The following is an 11,466-nucleotide window of genomic DNA, read 5'->3' on the forward strand; positions in this document are numbered from 1 at the left end:
TAGTTTTGCAAAATGCAGCCTAAAGATGAACATCGAAAAACCCAAACCGAAGTTTTGCCATCACTAAGAGCCTCACACAAACATACACAAAAAACATCCCAAAACAATCAAATTTCTTCTACTTCTCCTAGGACTAAAAATTGTTTCTCACACCCCTGGTCAAATCTAACTGACCACATAAAAGTAGGATTATTACCGAAAATGTTCCAATGGTGTAATCCTTTCACTGAAACTGCGAGAAAAACGAAAATTCTCCAGCAAGATTTTTAGTGTTAGAGAGTCAAGGCATTACTTCATTTTGGCCAGGATGTGCAACACAAATCATTTCATCCACACATAGCCTGGGTGTGCAGAGAAAATCATTCCATGACACGTGAGTTTTACTGGATTTTCCCTAAACGTTAAACAGTCTGAACCCATAGAAATCCATGGGTTTGATATTCATTGCTTCCAAGTTGTGAAGTTCTCAGTATTTGGTTTCCTATTGGAGCTGGATTTCTTTGCCTCTGCTGTTAATTAGGTCGGCATTCCTGGATTTCCTTACCAGCCTTTTCCAGACCAGGTGTCTCCAGCTATTCCAGGGGCAGTGTCTGGGGTAGATGTTGGTTGCTGTTTGCTGATGGTCGTTGATGTTTTGTTGCTGGTCGTTATCTCTGTGGGTGTCTTTTGGGCTATTCCCAGTCTGTTGAGATGTTAAACTCATCTCTGTTGGGTGGTGTAACATCCCTTTTAAAAAAATCATCTAAAATTCCTTTCCCCAGGGCAAAGGCAAACCAAGCCTGAGTGGAGAAATTCAAAACCCCCTAAATTTAAAGCCGGTATGTTTTCCCACAATGTAATCCCTTCCAGCCCAGTGTGTGAGTGTGATTGAGAGCCAGAGTGGAATTCTCCCGTTGTCTTCCCCAGCCCTGTGGCAAGTGCAGGCACAGAAACCACTGAAGCTCCAGCAGTGGCAGCAAGGCTTGGCCCCCAGTGTGTGGAGATGCCCCAGGAGGTGCCCAGGCAGACGATTCCAGCAGAGGATCTGTGGGCAGGCACAGGGGCTTCCCCCGCTGTGGAGCCCTGGCTGCTGCTCCGGTGCCTTCAGTGCGGGGTCAGTCGTGGCCTGTTGAACATCCACAGACAATTCCAATTCCTTTTCTGAGTGTGGGAGAGCCATGGCTGGGGCATCAATCATTTGGGGATTTTTTCATTTTCTCATGTTTTATTCTCTTTCTCATGTCCATACTGCAACATTGTGGCTGTCTGGTGTTAAAAAGTCACACAATATTCTGGATACAATAGAGAATCCTCAATCCAGGTCCTGCAATTCCCCATTAATCCTCAGAGTTGTCCCAGCTCCATTTTAGTCCTGGGTAACATTACTTCTGAGATTCCCTGGACCCTCTGTGGGTCCATACACCACAAACCTTCAGTCAAAATATGTCCCAAATATTTAACTTTTTCACCAGCTTTTGCGCTTTTTTGGGGGGGTTTTTTTGGTTTTTTTTGGTTTTTTTCAAATACTCCATGATGCTTTTTAGCCTGAAAATTGAGCTAATTCACAAAGGCTTCTTCTACCACTTCTTGACCTCCTGACTGAAGCGAGTCATCCACATCCTGCATTACAGGGATTCAATATCAGTCTGTAAGCCCTTCCTTCCCTCCCTTGGAACAGGGGATTGCTTTTAGACACCACTTGTCCTTGTTGCTGCAGAGTCATTTGGAGAGGCTGGGTATCTGATTTTCCCTCTTTCCCTGGGGCTGCCCACACTTGTGGGTTCACTTCAGCACAGGCCTTGCCAGACATTTGACACAAAGGTACAAGAGAACTAGCCTGTGTTTCACCTTTTACAATATTGATTTGCATTTCCAATATAGCCATCAAATACCTCCCCATTAAATTACAATCACGTTTAGGAGCAAATAAAAATTCCTGCATTTCAAACCCATCCCCCACATCTGCCGATAGTGGTTGGATAAAACACTGCTGCTCACCTTTCCCACTTGTCCCCTGAATAATCAAAGACATTTTTGGGATTTTCCCCCCCTTAGGTCTAAGATCCAGAGCGGATGGAGAGGCCCCTGTGTGTATGAGGAAAGGCCTCGTGTGGATGCAGCCCCAGCCTGAATGTTGTCAAGGGCTGCAGTGTGGTGGGTCCCTGGTGGAATGGGAGCTCTGGCAGCCCCAGGAATCCATGTCCATGCAGGGGTGGACTTGCTCCTGCTGAGGGTGCTGCCGTGTGTGCCTGCAGTGTCCTTGTGGCCTGCAGATGGAACCCTGCTTCCTTGCCAGGGGCTGTTTGGGTGGGCTCTCCCCTGCCGAGGAGGGCAATGCCTGTGCCAGGTGCTTGTGGCCGAGCCCGTCCCCTCGGTGCTGGGGCCCCCTTGGGCGCTGGGGTTCATCCCTCAGGGGCTGTAGAAACTCTGCCATGGCCTTTGCCTTCAGCTTGGCCTTTTCCTCCTCCCTTCTTGCCTTCACCTGCTGTGCCTTTGTGCCCAAGTGCTCCAGGGGCTTCTTGTGCCGCTCCTGCAGCCCCCCTGAGTGCCTGTGGGTGCTCCTCCTCTGACAGCTGCTGAGCTTTCTGCAGAGTCATTCCTTTCTCCAGCGACCCAAACAAAATCCTTAAAGGAGAATCTCGATCCTTCCCTGAGTAATCCACATTTCCCAGCTGTTCCTTCCTTCCTGCTGAGCCCCGGCTGCCCCACAGCTCCCCACAGGCCCCCAGCCCGTGCTCCCGGTGCCGCACCTCTGCGCCCGCTGCTGCCGCCCCCCAGCACGGAGAAACTCCCTGGGATCCTGACCTCCTTGTTTTCCTCTCCTGGAAACTGGGGGCACAAAGGATCTGCAGCAGCTGGCAAATTTAGAGGATAAGACCCTGCTGAAAAATGTCCCAGTCCTCAGTATTTCTCTCTTCCTCCTCTTTTCCATCATCTTTTTTCTTACCGCAGAGATTCCTCCTGCTGCTTCTTGCCTTGATCAAACTCTTGCACCCTCCCCTTCACCCTCACCCAGCACACCAACACCATCCATCCCCTGTTGTCTAAATCCTTTCTCGACCTCCCTTATTGCCCCTCTGGGTGTCCATGTCCTTAATTACCTCTGGGAGAACGATGCCTTGGGAAGGCTGAACTGTAACAGGGACTGCACAGAGCTAGAGAATAAAGTCGATATTTATTGAAAGCTCTTTAGGGTACACCTTGGGCAGGGCAGGAGCCTGACCAGGGCTACACTCCAGGGGGACATAGAATGGTCGCAAAATGGACGACTGGTCACAAGGTCCTAAATTTTGTTAAGTTTGGGCCATTTGCATATTGGAGCCCAGTTGTCCAACCACAGCCTCAGGTCGTGAGGTGTCGTGCTCCTTGTTTGTCTCTTTAGTCCACCGTTTTTTATGTATTTGGGCTTGAAAGTTGTGCTTGTTTTCCTTGGTCTTCAGCAGGAAAAGGATTTGTTTTGTGTACCTACTCTGTAATGAGAGTTTAGCAGCACTTAATCTGAGGCTCAGAACTACACCCCTATGCAGCGCAGAATCTGAAAAACATGAAAGGTAAAACTCTGGGCAAACTACCTCAGCATTCTCCCAAGGGACTCTTCAGAGTTATTTTGCGATCGTCATCCCTTTTGCCAGGATGCCTTCCTGGCTTTCCCTTTTCCACCCTCCATGGGTGCCCTGCCATGTTCACTCCCTGAAGATCCCAGTGTCCTCACTGATGAGATTTTCAGTGCTCTCTCCCTGCCGACTCTTCACAGACCCCCCTGATGTGTCACTGCTGATCTGTCTCCTGGACACTCTGGGATCCCCAGTCAAACCCCCGGTGCCGCCGCCACCCCAGGGAGCCGATCACCCAAACTGGGTGAGGCACCTTCAGCTCCACTCACTGCCCGCCGCCCCGGACGGTGGAAGGAATTCCAGAGGAGCCCCAAGGTGTGTGGAAAAATTGACATCACCAGGGGTTTCTGTCCACAAAGTAGACAGAGGAGTCCTGTAAGAGTAATCTCATTCATAAAAACATGGAGAGGCCGTGGGACATTTCCCATGGGATCTCTCCAATTGTTGGGAGAACGCAGCCTCCTTTTCATCCTAATTTTCCTTTACTTCTTTTCCCCATTGGCTGAAGAACTTGAGAGGTACAGACTTCCCAATCCACCTACGACATACCTCCCTTAATATGCACCCCACTTCTGTATAGGTAACGATAGTCACAGCTCTGTTCAGTCTTTGTTCTTCTTGTCGCAGTTGATGAATTTAGCAGGACCTTGGCAGAGTGAATTATTAAAAAAATATGAATATCGCCCTAATGCCGATATCCAACTATGATGGACAAAAGACTCTCTAACAGTTTAAAGTTAGGAAGTGTACGTTTAATGACGACGCCGGGCAGCGTGCGGGATAGCTCCCAAACACACGCGCCCCTACAGAAGATCACAGGGTCCTTCTATGTACAGAAGGATTGAATACCCAAAACGCAAATGTATATTCATAACTTTAGTACATCCCATTCCCCGCTTCGTATGGTAATTAGCCAAAAGCTATTAAGCATGCGTGGTTTGTTCTTTGAAATGGGTCAGTGGTCTTTTTTATGGGGCAAGGTCTCAAAATGATGGAGTAAGTGAGTCTTCTTCGCTTTGACTTTTTAACCTTTTAGTGTTGTGTGACAACTGAATCCTGTTTTCCCAGGAGTATTTGATTTATGAATTCATTGTCCTTCTTGAAGCCTATTGATTAGTCAGAATACACAAACATAAGTTGACAGGCCTCATGATTTATCAGTTCCTTAAATCCGGCTTCTGCTTATCAAAAGGGAAGTCTATCTGTCTTACTTCAGCAATATCTGGTTTAACTAAAATCTTTAATTCTTCAAAATTAACGTTACAAGAGCAGCAGGCTGCGTGGTCAGTTAATATTTTCTGGAACTGATGCCTTCTTCTGTCCCTTCCATATGTCCGAGTGCCTGGCCCTATCCCCAAGCAGATTCGCAGCATCTGTTTGTAAAGACACTTTCCTCTTCTCCCTTTCATGGGGGTTCCCCGTTTGCGGGACATCCCCCCTGGAGCAGGGTGTCCCCCGTTGCTGCAGCCCCACCCCTCGGGCAGGCTCAGCCAATGGGAGCGCGCGGCGCTGATGACTCACCAGTTGCCAGGCAGACCCGCAGGTCCCAGCGTTGCCCCCCTGGACGCCACGTGCGCCCCGCCCTCGGCCCCAGCGCCCCCGCGAGGGGAATTTGGGGAGGTGGGAGGGGGGAGGTTTTGCGAGGGGCTGAATCTTTATATTGTAGAAAAGTTTTTGTCTGAGTCTCGATGTGTGGGGAGTTTTTGATCTGTGTCGATGTTTGGAGGAGTTCTAGGCTGAATCTTGGTGTTTTGGAGGTTTTCACAGACACAAGATGCCCGCTGACTTTTTGAGAATAACTTGGGCAAGGAGGAACCCCCAGCCTAAGGTGCTCTCCTCTTGTTTTCTCCCTAAACCAGGATTTGTCATTCCCAAGGAGTGCCCAGATGGAGAAGGAGGAAAAGCCCCGGACATCCCGCAGGAGGAGGGGCTGCAAACCCAGCCCAGGGAGCTGCGAGGAGGAAAGACCTGCCCTGTGCCAGGAGGGCGGCCGGAGATCCAGCCGGAGCTCAGAGCTGGTGGAGAAGCCTCATGGAGGGGAGAAGCCCCACAAGTGCCTGGAATGTGGGAAGGGTTTCAGCTACAGCTGCCACCTGCTCCGGCACCAGAGGATCCACAGTGGGGAACAGCCCTATGAGTGTGGGGAATGTGGGAAGAGCTTCAGCCACAGCAGTAACCTGAGGAGACATGAGAGGATCCACACTGGGGAAAAACCCTACAAGTGTGGGGAGTGTGGGAACAGCTTCAGGAACAGCTCCGCCCTGTGGAAACACCAGATGATCCACACTGGGGAAAAACCCTACGAGTGTGGGGAATGTGGGAACAGCTTCAGAGACAGCTCTACCCTGTGGAAACACCAGATGATCCACAGTGGGGAAAAACCATACGTGTGTGGGGAATGTGGGAGGAGCTTCAGAGACAGCTCCAGTCTCGTCCGGCACCGAGTGATCCACACGGGGGAAGGGCCCTACACCTGCTTGGAATGTGGGAAGAGCTTTGGATTGTGCTCTGACCTGAGAAAACACCAGCGCATCCACACCGGGGAGAGGCCCTACGAGTGTCCTGAGTGTGGGAAGAGGTTTGCAAGGAGCTCCAATCTCCTCAAACATCAGCACATTCACACGGAGGAGAGGCCCTTCCGCTGCCCTGACTGCGGGAAGGGTTTCAAGCAAAACTCCACCCTCACTGTCCACCGGCGCATCCACACTGGGGAGAGGCCCTACGAATGTCCTGAGTGTGGGAAGAGCTTCTCCAGTAGCTCTATCTTGACCAGACACCAACGGAGGCAGCACTAAGGGAAGCCCTGCGAGTGCCCCGAGTGCGGGAAGAGCTTCGTGCGCTGCTCCAGCTCCATCCCCCATGGGAGGATCGGCATTGGATGATCCCCAGTGACCCCCGTTGGGCAGAGCCCTGGTGATCCATGTTGGGAAGACACCTGGCTGTGGGGGATCCACATCTTCCTGTCTCCCCGTGGGCACCTGGATGAACACAGGGGCAGAAACATCCCTTGTGACGCAGACTGACATTGGCAATTCCTTGGGGAGAGTGGATTTGTTGACTTTCAACTCCAGAAAATTTTTTTTTGTTCAGTCCTATCTTTTGGTGGCATCAAGGAATACTGGATGGTCTTCGAGATCTTTTCCAACCTCAGGGATTCCACACGATTTTGATTTCCTATTGCCCGAGGGCATCTTGTGCAGCCACATGGTGATGATCTGGGGCCAAGACCAAGATTTTGGAGGCAGTGGGGTGGGAACCCCTCCATAAAAGGTTCTTCCCTCCCACCCAAGAATGTGGATCCTCAGCCAGCATGGACAGGGAAATCCTTTTCTTTTGGCCTTGATTTGCTTTTCATTTCTCTTCATCCATTTAAAATATCCAACGCTGGGGTAAAAATAGAGTCATTGAACTGAGACGTGGTTGGGATGATGGGAGGACATAGACATGGTGGGACAGAGACATGGAGAGTGGCATGGGCGCACATGGACATTTGAGTGGGACGTGGCCATTCATGGGGACACGGGGGGAACACGGGCACAGATAAGGACGTGGGGGACAATGACAGGGATGGAAACATGGTGGGGAGACAGTCGTGGGTGAGGACATGGTGGGACATGGCCAGTGACATGTGGGGACGTGGCCATGGCCGGTGCCATGGGGGGAACTTGCAGGGGCTGTGGGGGATGCTGGGTTTGAGGGAGTTGAGGGTTCCTGGGAGGGCCTTGGGGCTTGCTGAGGGCTTTGGGGACCCCAGGCCCAGCGGCTCCGGCTGCGCTGGGAGACCCTGGTGGAGGTTCTGGGGCAGCTGCTCCAGCTGCTCCCTGGGACTGGGGCGAACTGGGAAGCTTTATTGGGAGCACTGAGATCATCTGGGTGGGGACTAGAGTGACAGCAGGGCTTGGAGGGACACATGATCCCCCCAAATCAGCGCGGGGACGGAGCAGGGGGGCCCGGCCGGGCCCGAGGCCACGGGGAGGGGCAGCGGCCGCCGGCGGCTCAGGAGCTCTGTGGGCAGAGAAAAGGGGGTGACACCGGGCTGGGGGCCCCGGGGGGAGCACACACGCTGCGGGGGAGGGTGGACACGACCCCAAGGAACCCCCCTCACCTTCTTGCGCAGGTAGAAGCCCAGCCCCAGTGCCGGGAAGACCAAGCCCAACCCGAAGGCCCCGATCCCCGTCAGCACCTTGCTGTGGGCAGCGTCCGGCGGCATCTCTGGGGGCCCGCAGGGTCAGCCCGGGCTGCAGCCCCAGGGCTCTGCGGGGCGGGGCTGGGGCTGTCGGGGGCACCGTGGCCAAAGCCTCCCGGAGCTCTGGGCACGGCACGGGCTACAAGGCCACAAGGCCGGGGCTGCTCCGGGCGCTTCCAGTCTGTCCCTCTGCTGTTGGGGGCCGGGTGTGGCCCTTTGTGACACGGGCGGTGTCAGGGCCCTCGGTGATGCGGGGTGCCATTTGCTGTGCCCCGCGCGGCTGCGGGGGCAGGGACAGAGCGGCTTTGGTGGGTGCCCGGCACCGGGCCGGCCTCAGCCCTGGCCACGGGCACCGCCCACATCCCGCGCCGCACCTGCCGACACATTTCTGGCCACACCTGAGCTCCCACCTGCCCCGCAGCCCGAGGTTCCGCCGTGCCCAAAAACCCCCAAAACCACCCAAAAAACCCCGGGGCGGGGCTGCGGCGGCCCGGAACCCGCTCAGCCAATCCCAACACGGGCGGGGCGCGCTGCAGCCAATGAGAGCGCGAGTTGGTGTTTTTGGGCCTCATCACTGGCCGGGTAGAGCCTGGGGAAAATCGGCTCCCAAAAGTGCTCTCGGCCAATCAGAGCGCGCGGCTTTGCTGCTGCTGGGCCCGCGCTGTGTCCGGGCCGGTGCTCCCCGGGCAGCGCGGCTGCTTTGGGGCTGGCGGCCCCTGGCCGGCGCTGGCCATGGGGCGAGTGGCGGCAGCTGGGGCCGGACTGGTGGCACTGGTGGTGCTGGGAGCGCCCCCGGCTGCGGGCGCGGGGCTGTCGGGTGAGCGGGGGGCGGGAGGCGGTGGGGCGGGGGGGAGAAAGGGGCAAAGGGGGGAGCCCGGAATGGAGCCGGGGGAGGAGGAGTAGGGGACCCCCGAAAGGAAGAGCGTCATGGGCTGAGGGTCGGGGGAAGGTGAGGGAGGGCTGGGAGAGGGTGGGAAAAAGGGGAAAAGGGGAGGGTGGGACACGAAAACTGAGCGGGAGAGGGCTGGAAATTGGGGGGATTGTGTTTAAAATGTTGGGAAAGGCGGGAAAAGCGCAAATAAGCGGAACGGGACCCCAAAATAGATTTGCGGCGTGGCTGGAGGTGGGAGGGGAAGGGAGAGGGTGTGAAAGGGGAAGTGGGGGAAGGGTGGGAAAGAGGAAGCAGCAGCGCGGGCAGGAGGGTCCCATGGCGGCCGTGGGGCACAGGGGTGCGGAGTGGGGATCCGGGCTGGCCCCCGGAGCTCTGGGGGTGCTGGGGGGGCACCCCCTGACCTGTGTCCTGCACACTCAGCGGTGTTCCAGGAGGTGCATAAGGCCGAGTGTCACTTCATTAACGGCACGGAGAAAGTGAGGTTCGTCACATCTACAACCGGGAGCAGAACGCGATATTCGACAGCGACGTGGGGCGCTTCGTGGGCTACACGCCCTGGGGGGAGAAGTGGGCCCGGCATGGAACAGCGACCCGAAATGGATGGAATACATACGGGGTTTTGGGGACAGTTGCTGCCGGCAGAACTACATGATTTGTGCCCCGTTCAGCGTGGAGCGCAAAGGTGAGCGTAGGGCAGAGCGTGTCCCCCGGGGCCCTGCCCTGGCAATGACCCTGGAGTTCCTCAAAACCTCCCTGCGAATCACCCCAGAGGCGTCAGCCCTCCTTGGGACCGTCCCCGGGGACTCCTGTCCATCCCAGTGAAACCCGTGGTCTCCCAGTCCATCCCAGTGTTCCCCCGCGCGTTCATCCCGGCCCCGCGTGGAGATGACGCCTCTCAGCCAATGAGAGCGCGTCTCTCTGATGACTCACCAGTTGCCAGGCAGACTCTCAGAACCGAGTGCCCCGCGCTGGACTCGGCTTCCCAGCGCCGCGCACTTCATTCCCAGTCCCTCCCAGTCCTTCCCAGTCTATCCCAAGCCCACACCGCCCCTCCCCTCTCTCTCCCAGTTCTCTTCAGCTGATCCCAGTGTGTCGCCGCTCTCTCCCAGTGCCCCCCAGCGTTTCCATCTCGCTGCTGCCCTCCAGCTCCCAGGCCGGCCCCAGAGGCCTGCTGTGCTCCGTGATGGATTTCTACCCCGCCCACATCCAGATGAGGTGGTTCCAGGGCCAGCAGGAGCTGTCGGGACACGTGGTGGCCACCGACGTGGTCCCCAACGGGGACTGGACCCACCAGCTGCTGGTGCTGCTGCAAACGCCGCCCCGGCGCGGGCTCACCTACACGTGCCAGGTGGAGCACGTCAGCCTGGAGCAGCCCCTGAGCCGGCACTGGGCTACGGGGGAGCCACTGGCCGGGCTGGCAGAGGCACTGGGATGTGCTGGGAGTGACTGGGAGGGAGCTGGGGAGAGGCCGGTGGGAAGTGGGAGAGGGGCTGGGGGGCTGTGGAAGGGCTGGGCAGGAGTTTGGAGGATGCTGGGGAGGATGGGATGGGGTTGCGGGGGTGCTGGTGGGCGCCGGGAGGGAGTTTGGGGGTGCTGGGTGGAAGTGGGAGGGATCGGAGTGAGGCTGGAGGGGCTGGGAGGAGCTGGGTGATGGGAAAGAGGGGCTCGGGCTGAGGTTGGTTGTGCTGGGAAGAGACTGGGAGGGGTGTGGGAGAGTCCTGGAGGGGCTGGGAAGGGACTGGGAGAGGGTTTGGAGGTCCTGGGAGGCAAGTGGGAGGGGGTTGTGGGATGCCGAGAGGGACAGGAGGGGCTTTGGTGGGTGGTGGGGAGGCCGGGAAGGGATTGGGAGGAGGTTTCAGGGGCTCCTGGGTGGGCTGGGGGAAAGCAGGAGGGAACTTGGAGGGACTCGGGGTTTCTGTGAGAGGTTTTGGGGGGTTCTGAGCCCCACGGCCCCTCCAGAGATGCCGCTGGATGCCGCCTGCAGCAAGATGCTGACGGGGATTGGGGGCTTCATGTTGGGCTCGGTGTTCCTGGCGCTGGGGCTGGGCTTCTACCTGCGCAAGAAGGTGAGGGGGTGTCCCGGGGCTGGTGGCCCCCCATGGCCGGAGCGTGTGTGCTCCCCCCGGGGCCCCCGGCCCGGTGTCACCCCCTTTTCTCTGCCCACAGAGCTCCTGAGCCGCCGGCAGCCACTGCCCCTCCCCGTGGCCTCAGGCCCGGCCGGACCCCCCACTCTGTCCCCGCGCTGATTTTTGGGGGGTCGTGTGTCCCCCCAGCCCCGCTGTCACTCTGTCCCTGCCCGGCTGCTCCCAGTGTTCCCAGTAAAGCTTCCTAGTTAGACCCAGTCCCAGTTATGGGGGGCAGTGGGGAGGGACCTGGGGGCACCCTGTGGGTGGACCATGATTGGCGATGGAGGCAGAACCGTCCTGGGATGGATCGAGAATGGGGAGCCCCATGTGTCCCCCCTATGTCACCCCACTCTCAGACTCCCTGGGAGACACCTGAACCCCAGCACGGCACCCAGCGATCCCCAAAAAGTGCAGGGACCCCTCTAAGCCACCAGGGAAATTTGAGGGGGGGGCGCCCAGGCTGGGCCAAGAGCCCAGAGCTGCCCCAGCCCGACCTACCCCGGCTCCATCCTGGGGATTAGAGAGGAGATGTAGTGCATGCCCCACTGGGTTCCCCAGGGGGACAGAAGGATACAGGGGTTGAATTAAAGTCTTTAGAGAAATTAAAATATATTAAGCCATGTAAATATGAAGTAGAAGTTTAGACTTCAGTTGTAAGTAAACAGACTC

The 11,466-nt window shown here is 56.6% G+C and overlaps 1 protein-coding gene and 1 pseudogene across 1 annotated transcript; both read left to right on the plus strand.

Annotated features, from left to right (window-relative positions):
• LOC136303317 (zinc finger protein 850-like) overlaps positions 1–7,221 on the plus strand; it is a 171,392-nt pseudogene extending 164,171 nt beyond the window's left edge.
• A 1,213-nt stretch (positions 7,222–8,434) lies between these two features.
• On the plus strand, positions 8,435–10,873 carry LOC136303374 (class II histocompatibility antigen, B-L beta chain-like). Its single transcript, XM_066207064.1, is given in 7 exon segments — positions 8,435–8,596; positions 9,092–9,151; positions 9,154–9,246; positions 9,249–9,353; positions 9,781–10,061; positions 10,630–10,737; positions 10,838–10,873. Coding segments are annotated over 7 exon segments (741 nt in total). The 5' UTR covers positions 8,435–8,511; the 3' UTR covers positions 10,847–10,873.
• Positions 10,874–11,466: the final 593 nt, after the last annotated feature.

The sequence above is a fragment of the Chamaea fasciata genome, unplaced genomic scaffold, assembly GCF_029207755.1.
Source record: "Chamaea fasciata isolate MVZ Bird 193981 ecotype frontalis unplaced genomic scaffold, bChaFas1.0.hap1 SCAF_32, whole genome shotgun sequence".
Lineage (NCBI taxonomy): Eukaryota > Metazoa > Chordata > Aves > Passeriformes > Sylviidae > Chamaea > Chamaea fasciata.